At 39.2% G+C, this 24,009-nt stretch overlaps 1 protein-coding gene and 1 long non-coding RNA gene across 7 annotated transcripts in view; one reads left to right on the plus strand and one right to left on the minus strand.

Moving 5' to 3' along the window:
• The window catches only part of Hipk (Homeodomain interacting protein kinase), a 43,839-nt gene that overhangs the window by 12,117 nt on the left and 7,713 nt on the right, over nucleotides 1–24,009 (minus strand). For 2 of the 6 annotated variants that reach the window (XM_086827465.1, XM_086827464.1), the window contains exons 1-3: nucleotides 21,983–22,096; nucleotides 21,295–21,343; nucleotides 21–316 (exon numbers count right to left, since the gene is read on the minus strand). Coding sequence is in view for 4 of the 6 variants with exons in the window: in XM_086827463.1 (XP_086683589.1) it covers nucleotides 21–316; nucleotides 20,845–20,872 (324 nt within the window). In the remaining 2 variants the exon portion in view is untranslated. Of the gene's footprint in view, nucleotides 1–20; nucleotides 317–20,844; nucleotides 21,040–21,294; nucleotides 21,344–21,982; nucleotides 22,097–24,009 lie in introns of those variants that run through there. The other 4 variants (XM_020946941.2, XM_086827460.1, XM_086827463.1 and 1 more) reach the window with 3 other exon arrangements.
• Nucleotides 9,554–12,207, plus strand: LOC147644467 (uncharacterized). Its single transcript, XR_015270456.1, has 2 exons — nucleotides 9,554–10,087; nucleotides 11,545–12,207. It is a non-coding gene; the product is annotated as an uncharacterized LOC147644467 (long non-coding RNA).

The raw sequence follows: 24,009 nt of genomic DNA on the forward strand, positions 1-24,009 counted from the left end.
AGAGAACTAATCGAACCCACCTCATACTCTGCCGAGAGGGAGTAAAGGACCTCGTGCTGGACAAGCTGGTAGTCGCCATCCGCTCCACTGCTGGACCTCTTGCTGGGGGGCTGCGTATTGGCATGGCCCCCCGAGGTGGCGACCTTTGTGTGCGCCGTCTTGAAGCTGATCGCGTCTGGTCCTGATCCCGCTCCCGCTCCCACTCCAGCTCTCGATCCTCCAGATCCTGCCGCCGCGCCCGCTGTTGCTGATGCTGCTGACGACTCCTGCGGGCCGTGGTTGTAATTGTAAGAGTCCACGCAGCCGCAATCGCAATCTAAAAGAGTCACGAGTCACACATCAGTCAAGGATCAGAGTTAAATTTTGCTGTAAAAAAAGTGTATAAAATGGGATATGCTCTACCTTTTTTAAGTATTCTTCTTAACACCAAGGAGATCATTGTTTTCCGTGTATCTGCTTTTCTTCCGCTTCTTTGTGGCGTGTAAAATTTCCTTATGCCGTGTTTTCACCTCTTTCAGGCAATTCCCGCCAACTTGGTCGTTGAAATGCAACTGAACGCAGTTCCCTGTTTTTATTCCGCCACAGCCACTCATATGCACAAATAAAGCTAATATATAGAATCTTTATCTGTCTCTGTACGCTCATCATCAGCGGCATTTGCGCCTTGTCAACGCCCCCAACAAAGCGTCGGCGAAGAAAGCGCCCAAAAGCAGCAAACGTTATGGGGGGAAATTGGCCAACAAAATAATGGACTGGTGACTAAGTAAACGGATGCAAGGCAGGGAAAGGTGGCGGAACAGGGACAGGGACAGGCACAGGGGAGTGACTGATGAGGTACGGAAGACGGAGCAGACACCGGGCCAGGCAATGAGGAAGGTACTGCAGCTCAAGGAGCTCTTTAACTTAATAAAATCTATTAAAATAATGTGGGGAGTATCTTATAATAGGGAATTATTAAGGAAATCGTCAAGGATTTTAAATCAGTTTAAAAAAGAAACAAAACTTTTATATATACCTTAAGTTTCCATTTGAAATTTAGGATTGAATCGAAAATCGATCATACCTAAGCTTAAAATAATAGCCGATATTTAGTCACATTTTTCTATGACAACTTTTATAACCGTTTTAGAGTGTAAAACACATATAACTAAGCCAGGCATCAATATTAATTTGGAAAGCGTTCCCATGTTAGTTTTTTCTAGGTTAACAAATCTGCATACTCAATTTAAACTGTAGAAAATTTCAAATTTGTATCGATTTTAAACTAAATTTTCCCTTTCCTACATGCCTAGAAAGATGCGCCTATTGACGCTGATCAAGAATATATATGGATTATAGGGTCGGAAATGACTCCTTCACGGAATTATAAGCTTCCGGCTAAAATTATAATACCATTCTTTTAGTAGAACTATGACCAGTAAGAATCAATGAACATTAAGTAACCCTGATCAGTAATTAGCTATGAACATTAAGCAACTTTGATCAGCAGTAAGTAACTCTGAAGAGTAAGTTTCTAGGACCAGTAAGTACCTATGACCATTAAGTAACTATGAATAGTTAGTATGTAGGACCAGTAAGTACCTATGACTACTAACTAACTAAATTTGAACACTAATAAACAATGACTTGCAACTTTAGCAATACAACACATTTCTGAGACTTGGCTGGCAGCAGTCACTTCGTTCCGGGGATGTTTGAACAAGCAAGTCTAGAACTACTACTACTACCGTAAAAGACACGTGGCTTTTCTCTTCCGTCATTGTTTACATTGACCAAGAATGGTGACTTCATCCAAAGTGAGTTTCTTCTTAGTCATCCAGATGTACCACGCCATATTTTTGGGATCGAAGGGGGATCACTATCACTATCACTTGAGATGTTAACACTAGGTACCCCTAGGACAGACTGAGGCGCGCGCGATCCAGCACCTCTATTTATAGTCCCCGAGCAGAGCAGAGAAGAGCAGAGAAAGTGAGTGTAAGTGCGTGGGAGAGAAGCAGTTGCCTCTAGAGATTAACATAGAGTGAGAGGGGGAGAGGCAGAGAGGAGCAGAGAGCTATTTAATTTAACTATAATCAATAAGTAACTATGAGCAGTAAGTAACTCTGATCAGTAAGTATCAATGAATATTAAGTAACTCTGACCAGTAAATATCAATGAACATTAAATAACTCTGAACAGTAAGTACCTATGACCAGTAAGTATGTATGTTAAGTTACTAACTTTGAACACTAATATACAATGATTTGCAACTTTTGTAACACAACACATTTCTGAAACTTGGCTGGCAGAAGTCACTTCGTTCCGGGGATGTTAGAACCGATTGGGAATCATATGCACAGATGTGCTTAAGTAACTATGAGTAGTAAGTAACCCTGAACAGTGAGTATCTATGACCACTATGCCTAGCCATAGGAAAGATCGGAAAATACTCAATTTAAGGTGTAGAAAAATTCCAGTTTTAATCAATTTTTGAGAGTTTTAACTATGTAACCCCGAATAAAATTTGGAAAAAATGGCCAACAAATTTTCCCTTTTCCAAATGCTTAGAAAGATTCACCTGTTGATGCTGATCAAGAATATATATAGTTTATATGGAAGGAAAAGACTCCTTCAGAACGTTATAAGCTTCTGATTAAAATTATAATACCCTCCAAGGGGTATTAAAATGCTTAAAAATATGTAATGAAATAATGTAAGGTGTTTTTAATTATTTGAGTACCTAGCAATCTTACCAATTATTATTATATAAAAATAAACTTCACTTCAACAAAAAAAAAAAAAAACTTCCAAATATATGCCATTTAATTTTTGTATGATGTTATCTGATGTTAATTAATATCCAATTTCCATTTAATAATTTTACGAAACCTACTTAAGGGCTCTGAAGGCCTCTTGCGATATTTCCCCCTGAGCAGCTAAGTGATTCCACAACATCTCCATGGCAATAACATATGGCGAGTTCCCTAGAAGCCATCTGGCGACCCATCACACCCATCCTCTTCGACTTCGACTTGCACTGACTTCCCCGTAGTTAGGTTACTAAAAATAGAAGCAGTTAAGTAGCCGCCACCCGCCCGGCCAGCTCAATAGCATAACAAACTCCTCTTGCTTTCCGTTCTGTTGCTACTGTTGTTGCCACTGCACGTATACATTCACATAACTTAATTAATTTACGTCAAAGGACATTCGATATGATTGGGAGCAGAGGACTCGGGGCCCGGGGCACGGGGCACGGGCCACAGGACACAAAAATAGCGCTCCGCGGAAGCAGTCGCCAAACCCACGCACTCTGAGGCCAATTACGTATACCAAGAAGGTGGATTCCTGGAGCCGGAAGGGTCATGTGGGCGTGGTCAGTGCCTGGGAAAAACAAAACTGGTCATCCGCGAGGCGTATAAGAGTGAGAGGTAATCAAAGAGCTGAAATTAGGGACACACGCGATGGTAGGGAATGAACAGGAGCAGGAGGAGGTGGACCAAGGTGGACAAATTTATGGCACTAACTTCTGCCAGCGGCAGCAGTAAATGAAATGAAAACTAAATGCAATAAATTATGCAAAATGGTGCAAAGAAAAAAAAGCGAGCTCCAAGTGAAAAAAAAACCGAAATTGAAATGGAAATGGAAAGTCGGCGAGCAGCCAATGGAGGTCACCTCGAAGGCAAAAGTCAGAGGCAGCGGCGACGACGACGACGGAGGCACCGAAGGTCAAATCGAAGGTTGACCAGTACCCTAGGCTTCTGCTCCTCCTCTCGATTCGAAAATGGGTCTGGCAAGGATTTCTCTTGCACAACGCTCACGTGGCCACAGCAGCAGCCAGCTTATCATGATTCAAGTAGCAACAGGTTATGTGAAAAGTCCCGTAAAAACCCCTTGGAAAGGGTTCTCTAACTGGAAAACCGTGTGACTAGTTTGTAAAGATTTTATATAAATAGTTTATTGATCGAATTTACAAACTAGTAATAATTTCTGCTAGTGCACATCCAGCTAAAACCTTTGCTTTGACATCACTTGTCCCTCTTTGTTTTCCCCTCAAAACAGCGGGGGTTACACAACGCTAAAAAAGGGGTGGAAGGGAGGGAAATACAAAATAAAAAAACCGATTTTGTTTACGCAAATCTCAGCAGCGGTGGAAAAGCAGAAAATCAGAAAAGCTGAAGAGCAGAGAGATGTGGCGTCAAAGTTGCAACGTGACGCAGTTTTGGCAAATAAAACGAATGCGAATGCTGCCTGCGGTTGCTAGTCGCATTTGTGTGTTTTATTTTCTTTTCGCTTTTGTTTTGTATTTGTTGTTGTTGCAATTGCTGTGTCTGTTGCATAAAAGATTCAGATTCAGCCAACTGTAAATGAGGAGCTGGGGAGGAGTTCCACGAACCCAAAAGGGGGCGTCGTCGCCGTATCGAGTGATGCATTCGATCAACGCTCAGAGGAGCTCTGAAATTGATTTGGTTTCACTCTGCAGACTTCTCTTCAATCAAATAAAAGCAAAAAAAACTGCATTTGCTTTGGAAATATTTTCAAATATACAAATGGAAATTGAGAGTGCATTATTAGCATAAACAATTGTATGTAAGCTGAAGCTTTGTATAAGCCTTTAAATTGATATTCAACATCAGCTTTTCTCTATGAGATATTTCTTATGAGACGAAAGACATTTGCAAAGGCAAAATATATTCTACTTGTGTACATATAAACCTAGTTTTCAAAGTCCTAAATCAAGCAATTTTCTTATTAATTTCGTGGTATATATAATCCTCAAATTTCCTTAGGTCCAAGGGCTTGTGGTACCCAGTGTTATCGGTTAATGGTCGGTCGAGCAACAAGTTCATTGTGGTTTTTAAGCAGAAAACTGATAAACGCCAAGTTGAAGTGAATCGAGGTTGGGTTCTCGAATTGCCCGACCTAACAAAGGGTTTATTCTCATAGGTAGACAGTTTTATTTGCTTTTTCTGTCGTAATTGCAGTAATCACATTGCATAGACTATCAACTATTATTATAAAGGCTAATCCATGGATCTCACGTGCTGTAATTGCTAAATTTCTACATTTTCGCTTACGACATTTGAAAGGAGATTGTGTTAAAATAATTAAAATAAAAAAGCAGAGGCAGTAATTAAATAAATCATCACGGATCAGGCGAATAACATTATGCAAATGTGGATTGTTTTTATACTCGTTGCTTAATAGTTGCTTAAAATCGTATTTTATGTAGGAAGAAAGTTTTATAGAACCTTGGTGAGGTCTGGCCCAATATTTTAGTGGTGGGTTTAACCCCTTTTTATGGAAAATGCAAATTATTGTGTTTTTTTTTTTATTAATTTTTTGAAAATGCAGTCACCAAAAACCCTGCAACGGAAGTGAAACAAAGCGAAATACGAAAAATGATTATGTAGCAGCGAGAAATTCAAAATAAATTATTTACAAAACGGAAGCGGAAAGGCGCTAAACGAAAAAAAGGAAAAACAAGGGGGGAAAAACAATAATCACCATTATCGGTGGAACCGAGCAGAGCAACAGGTTAGTTGGCTCGGCCTGAACTCCGGCTCCAGCTTTTCGCTCAGGGTCTGGGGTCTGCACCTTCCCTGGCGTGTTTTAATTTTTTTTACTCGCTCTTTCCCCGTTTCCATTTTGTTTTTTGTTTTCCTCGCCATTGCTGTGTGGCTGCAGTGCGTTTGCCGCATATTAAATGCGCTGATTAATCGACGCAAACAATAAACAAGGGACGGGGTGAGACGGCCAAGAAAAACGGGGACAAGACACGGAAAGGGGCTTACACTGGCAACAAAAGTCAGGAGTACATAAAGCAAGTTTGAAATGTACTTAAGAATATATAGGATCAGTGGAAGTAAAATGAAATAGTTTTCACATTTCCTAATTCTACGATTTGGAATGCACAAGCAAAGCAGCAATAACAAATGAATCATAAAAACTCTCCCAAAGTTTGCTAGATTGACTCGGCTGTTGATGCTGATCAAGAATGTACTAGATCTGCTAGTTTCTTTATAAAACTAAATACGTATATTTTATTTATTTTTTGCGGTGCACGTCGCTGGAAACAGCTCGGCTGACTGCGTCGAGGGGGGAGGCTCAAAGAGGCAGGCCGTATAAATATTTGTCGCCGCAATGAGAGCAATGTACTGGCAAGCATTTCCACTTGTCAACGCACCTGACGATGCCTCCAACAACAGCAGCAGTAGCTGCAGCAACAGCAACAGCAACAGCAGCACATTTAAAAACACGCTGACAGAGTTAGTTTCTGTTAAGTATGACTTATAATTGTAATGATAGTAACTTAGCTATTATAATTAACTTTTTAGTTATTTCTTCTACAATCATATTATATTATTTCTTAATATTTACAGATTTCCCTTTGTTGTGTTTCAGTGTACACAAAGCTGCGAACAAAAACAAGTTCCAACAAGCACTGCAAGAGCAACAACAACAAAGCGACAATTGCTCTGCCAACAATGTTGCCGGCGACCTCGCCGCCTCCCCCTCGTGGCACCTGCTGCAATCACCTGCATGAAATGGGAGCGTTCAGAAAGAAAAAGAACGAAAAGAAAGATGGAAAGAACGTGCAAGAACAAAGGAGAAAGTTTGCGTTGAAATCCAAGAAGAAAGAGAGCGGGAAGATGGTGGCTGAGCAATTACGAGAAGAAGCTTTCGTGATTCTTCGAAAAAAGCAACATCGTTGCTCTTGATCTTTCTACTATGACTTTTAGCTCTCATGTTTCTTTTGCTTTTTATACAAGTTTCAGGCTTTGGTATGGCTTTCCTTATTTTTTGATAAAAATGTATGTTTCCTTCTGCTTCTGATTTTTCAGAAGCTACTTTAGCTGTACCATCTTCTGAGGCTGCTCAAATGGCTTGTGTTGCTACTACTGTTGCTTTTATTGCTCTTACTGCTTTATTACTCTTGCTACTTTATTCTTCACAGCTGGAGATGTTGCTTTCTTGCTGCCCCTTCCAATGTTGCATATTTCATGGCCCATGTTGCATATTTAACACACTCTCGCGGCCGACGTGTTTGCATTTGCATACACAACCCACCAGAGAAACGCCAGTACTCCTCTCTTTATGTCATTCCCCACCACAAGCAGGAGATCAAGCGGAGCAGGAACAGAGAAAAAATGAGCTAAACCAAAAATCCCAGAAAACACCAAGTGCACTGAAAAGCGAGACATAAGCGTTGCCTTTCTAAAAGACAACAAACTTGTATGCTTTCACAGTAACGTAGATGGATAATAAAATTCATATTGGGCAAATCTCTCTATGTTGCGGCATTACAAGTTCGCATTGAGATCAGCTTCAGACCCAATCGAAAGATCTTACAACGACAGAACGTCCATTAATCTGCAATCAGCTTGATTGCTGAGACTCTCTTCTCTGCTCCCCATGTTTCAGGTTCTTCCACTTAATCGATGTGTTACCTCCAAGTGAGTATCCACCAAGTTGGACGACGGGTTCTCCTCCAATGGTATCTCCCTTCTTAATGATGATGATGGGGATTAAGATGGTGAGTAAGCAGCTAGCTACCTGTGCTATTGCTATTCACAATTTACATATATTTTCCATCCCAAATGGCAATCGGAAGTTCGCATTTTCACATTTTCCACGCTTAGCCAAATGGAAAATGCAATAAATCAAAATGCAACAGCAACAACAACGCTTGAGTGCTTCCCTTGTTTAGAGTGGCCAACACGAAATAAAAGTTGCTGCTTTTAACAACAACAAATATATATAAATAAATATATATGTATATAAAGGCCCCCAATCCCTGGCCATGCTTCATTTTGATTTGTTTGTGTGTTTGCAGCTTGGCAACAATATGGCAAAGAGCTGCACAAGCGCTTAAAGACAAGTACAATTCCTGCTAATGCCGAAGCTTAAAATACCCTTGAATTGAGTTTATTTATTTGTTTTTCTTTTTTCTTCATTTGTATGAAATGATGGTTTGTTTTGAATAACGAAAAGAAACTTAAAATGGTCTCTCTACTAATCGTTCCTCTGGAAATCTTCTCCCAGAACTGCCTTACTGGTACATTGCAGGCAAAATGTGGAAAAGGAGTTTCAAGTCCAAGCTTATCTTTGAAATATCACAACTTTTTACCACTTATAGGGTGGTTGACTTTGTTGTTTTCCTCGTCATTGTTATTGCTGCTGTTGCTGTTTTTATTTGTGTAATTGCATTGCACACTTGATTGCATTCAAGAGAGGCGTCGACTGCAGCAGAGGCAGCGATAGCTTGCAGCAAATGCGGCAGAGAGAAGTCGATTGCAATGACGCCAATAAGCCACAGCCCAGCAACAAATACAACTACGCCCCCCTAAAGATCACCCCTCTCTTTGGGCTCACTGAAAACAATCATGATCATTTTAACTCCAAAATGTCCAACTATGGTCATGAGAACTAACATTGCGAAATAAATGACATTACAACATAAATTAAACATCATCAACAGCAGCATATCAATAAAATAATGTAATAACTCGTAAAGAAATACACAAATTCACTGCGATATATGCTTCCGACTTAAATTTTAATACCCTGCACCAGATACCTACAAAATCTCACTGCTTTCTTTCTATATTTCTTATTTATTAAAAAACAAATATGTTTTTCTGAGTGATAAACAACGCGGACTATAATTGTTGTTGGTTATTGCTCGACTCGAGTTTCCTTCTGATATTGCCATTATTGCGATACTGCTGTATGGTTTTTTCGCCTTTTTTTCGCTGAGCCTCAACAATGCAACAAACAAGATTCAATTACAGAAAATATACAAAATGGCCTTTAAAGAGTTTGCTTTATATGTCTTTTTTACCAAAGCGAACAATAAAAGGGGCAGCACAACATCAGAGAAATTTCAAATGCAATTTAAATTTAAATTGTGCGGATCTACGGCCGCATGGTTTTTGAGAGTTTGGCCAAGCAAAAATCAGGCGCAGCTAGAGCGGCACAATCCAACCCAACCCACCCACAACCCCAAAAGCGAAACGAAACAGCTGCGGTAAGGAAAATATGGCAAACTAAATAAATAATTCTAAAGTGAGATTAGAAAAATAAGATCTTAGGAACATCTTGGGACTTTAATCACGTTCACGTTTGGATTACAAAGCAAGCAAAGGCCCAAGAGTTATAGAGCTCGTGGTAGTGAAGCTTAAAATTCAGTGCTTAGCTCTATCTTGTTAGATTCAGTAATCAATAACCAATGCTATTTCGAAACAATCATTGCTATTTCAGCATCCTCGACTGTGGGTGTGCTAAAAACAAAAACAAAGAGCTTATAAAGCCAAACAAACACACCCACAGGTGGCATCTCTTTCCCTCTGCCACTACTGTGGATCGTGTGAGCGGCGGTCTACTTGGCGCTGTGAAAGCTGTGTGGATGCTAAGTGAACAGCAGATTTGCTGCTTTCGGGTGGCGTTTACCTCCACCCACTTAGCCTCCCCCATTTCCCGCCCACCACCAACGATCCACACATTTTGATCTCTTTTTCGGTGGCTTTTTCGCCCGCCATTCGGCTTTCGGGTTTCGGTAAAAATTTAAAATGTTGCATGCAGTTGACAAGACGACAGAGGCGCGCGACAGACAGCAACAGAAATCACCTCAAATTAAACGTAATTCATGGCAAAGAGACCGAAAATAAAACCGAAACGAGCCAACGAAAATAATACACAAAAAAATAAAGGGAAATTTGTACGCCGTCAACTTTTCATTCGGTGAAAGTTTTTGCTCTCCGCACACACAGATTAAGATCAGCCGTTTGAAATGAGGCGAATTGAAATTGGCAAATTGCACACAGAAAACCTGAAACCGGACGATGAATGATTGCCATCGAATTGTGAAAGAAATGCAAAAATATTCACTTAAATACGATTTGGATGCTAAGAATTTCGAGAGCCCAAACGAATATACTGCGAACCAAATTTGGTCAAAAACTATCTGGGCAAGCAATTCAAGAATATCTTTACAATTAAAACTAAATCAATATTTAACAGGGAGAAGTCGATATCAACAAAAGTGCATCTCTCAATATTTAAAGACACAACAAAAGTACTAGAAACTATTTAAAATCCAAATCAGGTTAGGAACTATACTTGTATCTACATTTTGCATCCTCTTGCTCTAGATCTCGAAATATTTCTGAAATATGTATGGAATTTGCTTCTCATTCTCCTTAGATATTCATTATTCAGATCCGTGAAATTCTTATTAGCTTCTATTATCATTCTGTGTACTCACATTCCTCTCGGGTTTTGTTTATCGAATGTACAGCGAGAACCCCATTGTAATTAGGAATTCTTGCATTTTTCTCCGTTTTGTTTGCATTTTTCCATGTGGCCAGACTAGCGAAACGACTTTGTGTTGAAGTAAACAAAATGTTGACGACCGCTTAGAGGTCGCTTAGTTTTTTTCTTTATTTATTTATATTTTTTCTAGTCTGGCCATAGAATAACGACAACAACTACAGCTGCAAATACAACAAAAGCATAAAACATCATCACACATAACTCTCGCAGTCGCAGTCTCAGTCGCAGTCGCCGCCGAAGCGAACGTCGACGTTGACGTCCTTCAAGCGAGAATTAGAAGCGTAACGATACCGGTTGCATAGTGGGGTTCTCTCAGGAGTATTGTGGTTAAAAACAAAATAAATTTAACTGATACTCCACAGTCTTTGATTTTATTTAATATTATTATATTAAATTATGGCAAAAATTCTCAAATGGATAGCTCCAATGTTGTTGAATCTTGAGATAGATCACTATTTCATTTTGTAGATGGGGACATTGATTTTGTATTAGGAATGATTTTATTTTTATTTCTTATATTTGAGTCCATTAAACTCTTTCTAAGCTTTAATAAAATAGATATTTATAATTCTCTTTATCCCCAAAATGCTTAAGTTCACCCCACTGTGGTCTGTCGCTGTCGCCAGCAGCAACGACGTCAACTGCAATGACCTAAAGTAACCCAATGGAGAATAGAAGAGCTGAGAACAGACGAAGAGCGTGGAGGAGACTACAAAATATTGCACAATGTATAGTGACAAGAAGGGGGGAGCAGAGAGAAGGGGCGGCACAGCCGACGGAAGTGGGCGCTTAAAGTGGGCGGGCCACACACAACAACACTTCAGGTGGGTGTGCATGGTACTTGTAAAGATGTGGGTGGTTCAGTTTTTGGTAGGAAACAAACTTTGCAACGAAGAGGAGAAGAATTTCAAAATTAAAGGAGTTATTTACTACTGAACATCAGTATCCGTTAAAAGCATAACCTTGATTCTATAAGTTTTTGAATATTAACAAAATGGATTTGACTTTCTAGTCAACAATTATCTTGTTAAAAAAGTAGTCTTCTTCAAGTAACCTTCTTTATTTGACACTTGAAGCTGTATATCTGATATACTCTGAAGTCTAGACTCTGTAACCGATCTTTCACTGCACATTTTTCCTTCTATTTTTCCATACTTGCACCGATAACTAATACACTTGTGTATGTGTCTGTGCACTCCATATGCTTCATGGTATTTTTATAACTGACAGTTTCGAGTTGCGCCCAGCGAAGCGGAGTTAACTTCAATTGAGGTCAAACACTCGGCAGAGTGGAAAGTGGAAAACGGAGACGAGATTGGGGGAATGGGGCACGTAGAGTCCATGCCAGATGATACAGATACAAGTACAGAGATGCAGCGGCAAGAACTGCAAAAACAACAGATAGCAAAACATAAATAGCATCTGCTAACCAGCCTAGCCTCTGTCTGTCTCTATCATTAGCTCTGTTTCCCTCTCTCTCGGTCGTGCGTCAAGTCTAACAAGTCACCAGCGTAATGATTATTGCCAGCGCATCATCATCATCATCATCGGAAGAACTGGAACAAAGACACTATATATATATACAAACATATAGTCAACAACTGGAAAATATTTGACGCATGCTATGGAAAATAACAACATAAATTTTAAACGAACGAGCTGGACGGGTATTCATTACCGAAGGCAATCATTTTACTTGTTATTATACCAAATTAACTTAACTCTCTTTTCAAAAATTGATAAATTGTTGAATTTTTATTTATAAATTTTAAACTGAATATGCACCGAATATGAACCGAATTAAACTAGTGCCTTTTTGACTTAGTTATGAGTTTTTTTAATTTGATTTCTTTAAAATATTTTGTTATAAAAATAAAGATAAATATCAACTAATAATATAGTATTATAATTTTAGTCAGAAGCTTTTAACTCTGGAAGGAGGCGTTTCCGACCCTAAAATCCATATATATTCTTGATCAGGATCAACAGAGGAATCTTTCTAGCCATTCAGAAAAGAAAAAAAAATTTGGCCATTTTTTTTTTTTTTCAAATTTTATCATGAACCTTTACATCATGAAAATTTGCAAAAATCGGCCAAAAATTCACATTTTAAATGGAGTATGCAGTTTTGTCAACCTGCTAAAAATTAGCATACGGCCGCTTTCCGAATTGAAATTAATGCGTTTTTGGCTTAGTTATGAAATTTTGATTTGTCGAAAATATTCATATAAAAAATATTGTTAATATCGGTTTAAAAATGGTAATGGACCTTCAGTCAGAAGCCTAAAAGAAAGTGAAGGAGTCATTTCCGACCCTATAAATCATATATATTCTTGATCAGCATCAACAGGGGAATCTGTTAGGGCATTCAGAAGAGGACAAATTTTTTGGCCATTTTTTTCAAATTTTATAATCAATAAAATTAACAAAAAAAAATGATAAAAAATTGCATTTTTTTAAATTTTAATCTGAGTATGCATATTTGTTAACCTAATAAAAACTAACACAGGAAAGTTTTCCGAATTAAAATTAGTGCGATTTTGACATAGTTATGAGTATTTTACCCTTTGATTTGTCATACAATTTGGGATCATTAAGGTAAAGTATCAGATTTTTGCATCGTTTCGCCTGTGCAAAAGTTCAAGCCAATCCCACAGTCCAAGTTCCCAGCAGATCCGAAAAATACAAATCCAAAATCCAATGTAATTTAAATGCAAATGCACGAGAGCCTCAAAAAAAGGGTAAAAGGAGACGCCAGTAAAGGAAATGAGGCGAAAAGGGAAAGCGTGTCAATTTGATTGAAAACACAACACGAAAAAATAAGCAAGTCAAACGAACGAAAGGAAAAGCCAGTAGCAGAAAATCAAAAGCAAAAATGCTGAAAAAAAAAGAACTGCCAAGCACTCAATGCAGCAAAACGTACAAAAACAAAAATAGAAACAACTAAATGTGCGCAAAACCAGACACCAAATGCAATTTTTAAGATTATTGATTCGCATTCCACTGATTTTTCGTCTGAGAAATAGCAATTAAGAGAAGAATTTTGCCTCTGTCGAGGGAAAAAATATAATATTTATAGAAAACAAAATATATATATATATTTCTCTAAGTTTATGAATTTAATAATTATAATACTCGACCAAGAGTTCCTCACTGACATTTATTAAATATTATATTTAACAAGCATTTAAAAACGTAAGAAAACTTTGTAAACGTTTGCATCACTTATATAATAAGTATTTAAAATATTTGCTTTAATATTTATTTCATTCATTTTTATGCTGTTTTCCTGCCTGTGCTTGCAATTTTTCAAGTGTTGAGGGGACACAAGTGCAATGACATTATTATGACATCACCCCTTGTTCTTGTTCTTACTTTTCTGCTGCAGAAACAATAAAAAAGTACACAATAGGTGCAAATGAATATAGGGAAGGGTTTCTAGTAGTGCAATCGAGCCTTACAGTGCGATAATCAAATGCATTTGATTCTATTTGTTGTTGATAAGAAAAGTTCACATTGCGGCAAGTGTTTTTTATTCCCATTGCAGCTGTGAATGATTTTCTGCCAGTCAAACTAGAGATAAGGAATGACGCGAGCCCCCGCCTAGTAAGACTTGATATGGGGGAAAATTTCGAAAAATTCCCCACTTATTCGCGCTCCGAAGTGGACATGAGTTATGAGTGTAGAGCAGAGGAGTGAGCGACACTTGAGTGATGAATTATTTACCCCGCCGACCCGCTGGCCTAGCCTCGTTTTTAACCGGGCAAAATAATCCGATTCCAATTGGTCTGCCTCTCTGTTTGTGTTCGGTCTCTGGTATTATAAAATATGGATCAATCGATGCAATATGAATTACGGCCGCAACAACAGGGCGGGCAGAGGGAGGGCGTGTGGCCGCTCGATTGGTTGTGGCGTGTTCTAGTTAATGTAATTGGCACGCCTCCTTTGCATTTCTCAAATTGTAGAATTTTAGTAGAATTTTTCGTTTTAGGAAAGTCAACAGGGGCGGCGAGGCGAAAGAAAAACACAACTGATCTGAAATATTGGTCAGGGAATTTTCAATTTCCATTTTATTTTTAAACTGTGGCCCCCTAAATTGTGTTTCCCCTCTAATTGTCCCTAATTACGCACAGGATTGTACAATTTTGAATCAATTTTTAGTTGTGTGGGAAAACATTTCATTAACAGGCGACAGTCCACACGACGTATACGCAATAAAAGCACAAAATATTACTCATACGCCATGGTGAACGCATAAAACGCACGAAATGTGTTTCATTTCAGGCAAGAGCCATAAACCCGAGCCCGAAGACGACGAAGAACTACAACAACAAGGCGAAAGAACAACAAAAGCCAACATTTAGTGTTATGTGCCGCAGAAACGCAAAGAAAAAAACAAGTTCAAAGACCCGAAAGGAAGCCAATATACAGAAGATCCCCCCACAACGGAAAATCCCAACTCGAAACACCAGCAAACCTATAAAAGTGGGCGTTAAAGTTTACCCCCGAAAAATAGTTCAACGGAAATGGAAACTTCAAGTCGAGAACTAGAAATTCAAATGGAATTATAAGCATATGGCATGACAGGAAGGAACTCTAGGAAATGAGAGCGAAGAAGCGAGCTTCAAGGAGTGGGAAAACGGAAAAAATAACAGGTCAATGGAGACCATCCCCCACCAGGGGTACGAGAAATTGAGTGGCCGGCTAATAAAGGTCCACAAAAAGGGGCAAAATTGTTCATAAATTAACATAAAAACCCAGCAGAAATGCAGGAGACCCAAAAGGAACTTGCCAAACTTTATGAAATTTCATAGCTGAGCAGGGGGAGTGGCCCCAGCAATTCTCATAATAATCAAGCAGACAAGACCAGACAAAACAGAGAACTCGGCACAAAACCCAAACAAAATTGAACAAAACATAAACTTTTGTTTTTGCTCCCGGAGAAACGAAGAACGCTCAATGACATTGGGCTAGGTTAAGGGTAGGGTGGCCGATTCCCGGACGATAAGGGGCAATATTGCTCTCTAGGAGGGGGTGGCACAGACAGGCACCCGCTGACATCACTTCCATCGTTCCACAAAATCCATTTCGGGGTGGCTTTGGGGGAGAGTGCTTATGTTGCAACATTTCACCAAACGAATGGCCAATGACTAATAGAAGAAGAGGCCAGAAACAGCCCAAGGAAAGGCATCAAAAAACATAAACAAGACAGGCAAATCATATTTCTAGAGTATACAAGTTTATAAAAAATATACCATAAATATTATTAAAAAGAGAGTGTACTGCTCTCGTACTATTGCCTTAAAAGACTTTAGAAATCGGCATTATACGCAGCCATATATGTACCTGCACACATTTGCATATTAATTTAGATTTATTTTAAATGGTCCCCTGCAGATGAGTCATTGTTTGCGGACGACCCTTCTTGGGGCAGAGCATGCCAACTCTGCTCTCCGAGCCAAACAAACTCAATGGAACTATGACTCACAGGCGCAGTCAAGTACATTGGCCAGGGGCGTGGACTACTAAGGGGGACACAAACAGCAGCCACAGGCGGCAGAGGGGCGTACGACAAGTTTCACTTGACGTGGGCCGCTGTAGAAGTTTGGCGCCGTCATTCGCTAAATGTGAATGTGGATGTGGGATGGTACCCCCATTACGCCCCCCAATCCACCCCCTCTGGCAATGCAGCACACAAAACAGAGAGAATGAGAGAATAAGAGAGACTAGGTATTCATCACACAACAAATAGGCATTAATTTAATTAATTATACAAATATGTAAAACATTAAATTCATAAATTGTACGAAAATGCATAATTAATGAGCTGTTGTGTTTGCAATTATTAATCAAAGCAAAGCAAAGATTTCAAATGCCACACACAAACAAGTTTAATGAGACGAGCTCAGGAGTTTTGCCAGTAAAAAGGACACATTCCTGGTGAGGGGAATTGTAAAAAATATCTTAAAACATACGCAATATCTTGACTTATAAATCTTTACTTTCAGCCTTTATTAGTAGTCAACATCGTAAACAACACATAGAACAAGATAAGTGTACTACCACTACCACACTATATAACTCCATATATTATTGTTTGCATTGCAATCAGCTTGGTTCCAAAATAGATTTCCAACTAATGGAAAGGAAAAGCAATATAAAATCTCAGAACAAAAACTTTAAGCGCCACAAAGGCGACTGTTCAAAATAATAGAAAAGAACTTGAGGAAAAACAATTGCAGATAAAGAAAGGGAAAAGAAAGGGGAGTGATCGCAATTAAATGCGAAAAGAGGCGCAGGAATGAGCAAGACTGCGTAACAAGAAGGCCAAATCAACTCGCCTGATGTTGATGATGTATGTATGAGTTTGGAATTGCCACTAAAATGTAATACCCATGGATAGCATGTATAATTAAGACAATTTTCCTACTCAGCGGTCAACAGCGGCAAATAAAAATTAAACAAAAATAAAAAAGGCAAGTAAAATATGCGTGCTATACACGTCCAAAAAAAACAACGAAACGTAAAACGTGAAATGTAAATTGCAAGGAATATTTTCAACTTAATTGCGCACGGTCACCTTCTCCTTCTCCTTCTTCCCCTCATCCTCTCCCAAAATTTCATTTTAAATATTTAAATTTGTGTAATAAGACAAGAATAAATATGTGCGCGTGAGTATACGTGTGCCTTAAAGGCAAAACATGTTCTCAAAAAAAAAAATAATAATAATAATAAAGAAGAGCAGCCGCAAGAGCAAATAAAACAACAACAATGTAGCCCAACTGCACTTGTGCTGCAATTTTTCCTTCTGCTTTTTTGCTTTTCTTATCTGCGTTTTATGGACGAGTTTTACAAGAGAATTTTTGCCCTCTCTTTCGCCTTGGCTTCTTGCCTCTCCTTCTCTTTCTTTTCTTCAACGCAAATTGCAAAAGGGGGCAAAAAAAAAGGGGGAGTGGAGGCAGCACATTTCTGTCGCATAACTCTGCTGTGTAGTTTTTGCTTTTCTTAAGTATGAAAGCCCCCAAAAAAAAAACAAAGAAAAAACATTATACATGTTTTTTGCATATTCAATATTTTGTATTTTGCCCGGTTTTCTCTGGGCTTTTTAGTTGAACCGCTTGAAATGCATAATTTAAGAATGAAATAATGGGGCGTGGTAGAATATGTCAGAATAGAGGCCAGACTAGCAGGAAAATTAACGAAAAATAAGCAAACAATTCTTATTCTTTATCTTATTTTATTATTTTCAAAAACTGAAATCTACAACTTCCCTATTTGCAAACCTTCAGAAACCCTAATCTATGAAGCACACCCGATTACATGGAAACAAAATCGATATGCTTTAAAGGCAACATTATAAAATATAAAGGTTTTTTATGTTCCACAACCAACAACACAGAAGACGACGTTCCACTTCAACCTTGGGGCTAAGCAAATTTGTCTAATCCAAAATGTATCTCCATAACATCTATCCATATCCGGACATAGGCAAAGAATAGATTGTTTTTATTTGTTCGAACAGATAAATAGACCTCCAAAAAATTTCATTTGCTTTTTTGTTGTATTTAATTTTGTATTATTTTGCGTGTTTGTGGATCGCTATCAACAACAACACGCCGCCGTGGATTAATAATAGTGAGTAAAAAGAAAAAAACAGTTGAAAACTTGTTTTGCCTTTAAAACGTAGCAGAAGGCAAAATGTATAAAAATAGCGAGTAGCTGAAAAGGCAAAAACAGGCAACAGCACACAGCGAACAGTGGCAAAATCTCCCATTAGTCATCCAATTTGGCCAACAACTACGACACTACACACCTGTAGAAAGCGAAATGACAATAATAATAACAAACAACACACACACACAGAGCTACGATATATAGTTCGATAAGCGAAATAAAAGCTTTGGGGAAAACCATGGAAAAATGCCGGAGGGTAAAATTACTGCAAATCCAGCTGCTAAGCCGGCAGAGATTTTCGAATTAAGCTCTGGAAAAACACCTTACACTGAACGCTCTGTAGGTGTCTGGAGGAGCTATAGATCTGTTCCGAAACCGACTTTAAGTTTTCCCCCATGAATTTCCCTGCATCTCTAATTTCCTCCTATTTCGCTCTCTCTCTATCTCTGTGTCTCTCTCTGTTTATCTATTCCCGCAGCGAGGAAAGGATTTTAATAGAAACTTCTCTGCAGGGCGTCCCAGCATGCAAAATGGAATTAGCAAAAAGCAATGAGAGAATCGGCAGACAGAGGGGCAGGAGGTGCAGGGGGATATGTTACACTCGGAAAAACAGTACCCAAAACTCGGAAAAGTATATTAAGAATGTAAAATATAATAAGGCTGTGTCAATATAAAGAAAACTTCAGTTAAATTATTAAATGCTTGAACCTTTTAAAATCGTTTAATTTGGCAAATTGTTTCCAGTGTAATTGGGTAAAAGGACCCAATCTGGACAAAACAGGCAAATAGAGGCACGTGTTGCGATGGTTGGTTTTTCCTCTCTCCTGTCAACACAGGTTGAATATGTATTCATGGGGGCGGGAGCTTTTCTCTTCTTTTTTTGTATCTTTTTGTACGTAACCCAAGCCGCTTTTCACGTTGATGTCGGCTTTTTTCCGCAGCCTTTCAGCGTTTTCCCTGCTGTCGTTGGTCGTTCTGCTGCTTCTCAATTGACTTTCTATAATTGCGTTTAATGTGTTGTGACGGTACGAAGCGAAGGTACCTGCCTAAAGGCGACCCACCAATTACCTGGCACCACCCACCGCCTCCCCCGCCCTTGGTGTTGTGTAAGTCCGAGAATTCTATTTCGGTGCGGGCCTCCTACATTTATTTCTGTTCTTTTCTTTTCACTTATCACACTTTGTTGCATCGCCCATTCCGCCGTCCCTCTCTTGGCCCCCAATCTATCCTTGGCTTAAGCAGCTTTAATATTATTTAATTTGTTGTTACAATGGCCACTCGAATGTAGGCTATTATTCGGAAATTAATGCGTAGTGTTTATCTTTTTTGTTCTAAGAAATTCGGTTTGCTTGAGGAGTGCAAAAACAAAATTACACAAGCAATACCATCACAGTTTTGTGTTAATTTTCTAAACTCTTCTTTTCCACCATCTAGTACTTACTGTACTTAATTTTACTGACACTTTCATTTCTCTCTCTCTCTCTCTCTCTCTATCTCATTCTTCTATTCAAAATCCCTTCTAATCTTGTTCTTTCTGCTTTCGTAATCCCTCCGCGTTTGTGAAGAGGTGTGATGGTGGTGTGTGCGAGGAGAGGAGAGGTGTTTTGGGTGGTTGCGGGTGCTAAAATAAGAGCTTGCAGGCGGCGCTGCCAAAAAGTTCTGAGAAATTTCATTAAAATTGATTGATCGAAATAGAAATTGAAAGCTAAAATGCAAAAAGCTGGCGACATTGATACTCGGGAAGCGGATACCGAGACGCACCACAAAAGCAGAGACTGCTGATACTTGAAAATTTAATTCAATGCTTCACAGACATAAGCTTCTTCTTTGAATGCTTTCATATTCTGAATTCTTTTTTCTCCCTCCCTACAACTGTACTTTTTGGGGGACTATTCAGAAAACACCTTGTTTTTGTGCTTTTAACGTATTGTTCCCAAAAAATATTCTCATTCCTCTCTCTTTTTTCTCGAATGTGAATGCAGTTCTTTTCGTTACAAAAAAAGGGACCGGCGAGCGAGAGATCTCTATCCATTAACACTTGTTAACCCAATTTAGACTCAATTTCCATAGACGATGTCGCACGTATCTGTGTCTGCAACTGTAAACGTGTATCTGTATCTGTATCTGTATCTGAAGCTGTCTCTGTAACTGTCACTGTCGCTCGCTGGCTGTATCTTTGTATCTCTCGGCGTTCGAGTATCTGCTGGAACGCTGTGGAATACAATTCAAGTAAAAGGCCCTGCATTGTCACACGCACAGATACTCACGACGCACACACTGAAGCAATAAAACAAGTGACGCAGACATTGACAGCCGCTCAACAACAACAACAACAACAACAACAACAACCTCAAGGTTTACCGCTCTAAAGTTTAAACATTATAGAGGGAATATGTATAAAGAACGAGTGTTGAACAAAACTCGTGTTGGCGAATTTTCTTTTGGCTGCTTCTTAACGCGTTTCTTGTTTATTTTTTGTTTTGTTGATGTATCTTTTATGATTATAAATTTTAAGTTGACCTCCATTTGTCGCCATTCCTTAAAATCAACAAGACTTAAGAGCAAAAGCAAAGGAGAGGAGTTTAATGGTAAATTAAAGTCGCTGTTATTACACCCATTAAATTATAGGGCCCCAGGGTAATCACTGTTTAATGGAACTTTGACTACGAAAGAAAAGCAGATTTACATATATGTAAAATTGGTGTTTTGCCTCTACTATAATAACAAGTAATCTAAAGATTATCATCAACAGAATACAAAGTTGCACATACATATAGGCGACCCACAGTGTTTATCCCATTATATTCATTTATCTACATTGTTGTTTATATGGAATAAAATGGTCTAGGGCTTTACCTAAAAGTTGTAGAACAACTGCAATCATGTAAATGAATCCCAGTACCAGGTAACTCCGAGTCGATCAAGTCAGCTTCTCCTTCGTTCTCACTTGTTTTTGTTGTTTTTCGGGGACTGCAAACTCAATTAAAGCTGCCAACTTTGTGGTGAATTGCGCTCTGTATGCGCAATGAACGAACACAGAAACAGAAAAACAGCGAAACAAGTTCTCAGGCGAAACTGGTCCGATTTCTCAAAGTTGCTGCTACTCTCCTCCGGCGATCATTCAATTTCCAAACAACTGAGCAACCAAAAAAACAACAACCGAAATTCAATGTGTACATACGTACTGTATCCATAGGGAGAAAGAGACTCGGCTCTTAAAAGCAATCCAAGCGTAAACGAGAAAAAGCCTCGACACAAACACAAAAAAGTTCAGATCTCCCCGGGAATTATCATATTGAAACTCACTTAAAGCAATTCGTGGCGATCATCAAATGGATGTACTTTTGCGGCTTACCTGTAACGAAAGAAGAAAATGAAATTCGAATTAAAATACAGCAAATTAAGGTGCAATAAAAAACAATACTTAATTGGAATTAATCAGTTAATTAAACCAGTAATGATGGAAATCTCTCTGGCTCCGACCTCCAACTAGCGCTGACCCTATCCGTCATATATCAACGGATATATGTATTATATACTGACAGCACCAGAAGTCAAATTTCGGTGGCATGTCAAAAATAATTGAGGGAAAAGCTAAGCAGAAAAAATAAATATACACAAAATAAAGATAATTTTTGCCTGCCTATCTAACTTTGCTTTTGCCATCTGCTGTCTCTTTTTATCGCTGTTTGCTTGCGTTTCGGTTAATTGAAATGTTTGCCGACTTGCTGCTTGAGCTGTGTGTGTTTTCTGTATCTGAATCCTCACGGACATCTGTCGTTTTCACAAGTTTTCCCGAGTGCCCTTCATGCTGACCGCTTTCCCAGCTTGGCACAGCAGATATAACAACTCAATTTCAATTTTCGATCTCCATCCTGAGGCAGACAGATCTCTTTAACACCCATAAATTATTCACTACGGACCTATGCTATATTCATAGAGTATCAAAAGCGAAAAAACCGAACCCAAATCGAAATTTGAATTGTGTGTTTACCAGTTTCAGTTTCTCGTCGTGGCCTCTGTGCACTTTGAGCCTACGTGATGTCTTGCATGGAAATTCCATTTACATTTCTCGTATGCCTCTTTTCGTCGTCGCTTCTCTCTCGTCTTTTCAACACACAAACATGTCAAGCGAACTGCCAAATACAATATATGTATATCTAGGTATATATTTTTGGGCTGGGCCAGCAGACGCTTCAACACCAACAACAATGCTAACCACAGAATAATATTCAAAGAATCTTTTTATAACAGAAAATATAAATTTTACAATTTCGTAATACGTAATAAACAACAGCCCACTTTGTTAAGTAAATGAATGTATAAATTCAAACTCCATTTAATCTTTTGTGTTTGTGGCCAAATCCAAAAAGTAACTCTCGTTATACCAAACGGACAAACTGTTCGCGGACAACAAACGGACAGACTGGCATGTCTAAATCGACTCGCCAGGTGATGCTTAACAAAAAAATTAGGCGTTCAGCTATCAATAAATTCTATTTAAATTAGGTTGAACTTTTTGGCCCTTGTCAGAAGCACGACGAATGATTGATACGTGAGGTTTTTCCTCTGTGCGTGGGCAGAACATGGTAAAATGGTAGCATGTCTGAGAAGAAACCTTCTTGGACTGTTTATTTTCTGTACCGAAAAAGAAAACACGCACATAACGTTGCCATTAACGTATCGCATAACCAAAACGAGAGCGACAAAGGCCAAAACTACAATGAGTTGCAAGGAAAGAAAGGGACACGGGGAATGGATGCCAAAAAGAGAGAGGAGAACGCCCGTCTTGGGTTTAATGAGAGATGCACGCGTGTACCAATTTTCCGTTTGGGAGTCTGGTGTTCCGGGAGTTCGAGTTCGACGAGGTCTGTGTGGAACCTGTTTTCGGGAACCCAGACACAGACGGCTCTGTGTGTGGAACCTGTTCGGAGATTATGCTCCACAACGTTATCTAGGTAGCGCTTCAAGAACCGGGTTACCGACTACTGGTTTTCCCTTATTTTACCTGCCATCTGTATCTGTATCTGTTTCTGTATCTGTATCAGCCGAAAATCACACCTTTAATAAGCACACATCTCACGCTGCCATCTCTGCCGTACAGAATAAAACATCACCAAGAGAAAAAAAAAGAGGAGAAGCTGAACAAATTAGACCAATGTCTTAAAGTACCCTGTCTTCCAGATAGATTGCGGAAGAGTTTCTTTAATTTATAGCATCCCTAGATCCTTAGAGCTTTAAGCAGGACGGAGGAGGAGCCCCGGTTATAGTCTTGCTGTTGGTGGTGTGCTGTGGGTCCGTGTGTGCGGCGGGAGAAATTGCGAAATAGAAGAAGAACGCCCACACAGACAGACAGACAGGCAGAAGCAGGAGAAAGAGGGGCAGGAGAAAGAGAGGCCAGCAAGAGATAGGAGACCGGCTGGATTGGATAGCGCGCAGCTGCCTAAGCTCCATTCCTTCCAATCCTTCCCACTCACACTCAATCCGATATTTCCAGGCGAAAAGCGAAGAGAGCGGAGGAGCGGAGGAAGAGATCTGCGAGGTTTGGGCGCACTCTCTACTGGAATTATTAGCAACCGGCGGAGATTTATGGGCGAAAGTACGAGCTACAACAATATATTGAAAAGGCAACAAAGTAAGCGGAAACTTTTGATGCCGCTGATCGACGGAAAGTCGAGGGAGACTGAAGAAAGGTGGCCAGAAGAACCGCAGAGGAAGTCGAGAATTCTGAGCGAGAAGTTAATGAGGGCAAAATGGGAGGGCACAAGGTGAGAAAAATACAGGCTGAGAGAAGAAAGCTGAGCTCATTCTCGCTGAGATTTTCACATGTACATTCTGTAGAAAGTCTACAATAGTTTTCTTTATCAAAATTAACAATTTGCCAAACAATTTCATGAATTTTGAAACTGTGTACATTGCAGGCAAGGCGAGGAAGAGTGCTGAATACAGGATAGATAGCAACAACTTATAAATTCCACTCAGTAGTAAGCGAAAAAGTATTTTTATTTGTTAAATTATTAT

The sequence above is a fragment of the Drosophila serrata genome, unplaced genomic scaffold (assembly GCF_035046125.1).
Source record: "Drosophila serrata isolate PLE 108 unplaced genomic scaffold, ASM3504612v1 contig_172, whole genome shotgun sequence".
Lineage (NCBI taxonomy): Eukaryota > Metazoa > Arthropoda > Insecta > Diptera > Drosophilidae > Drosophila > Drosophila serrata.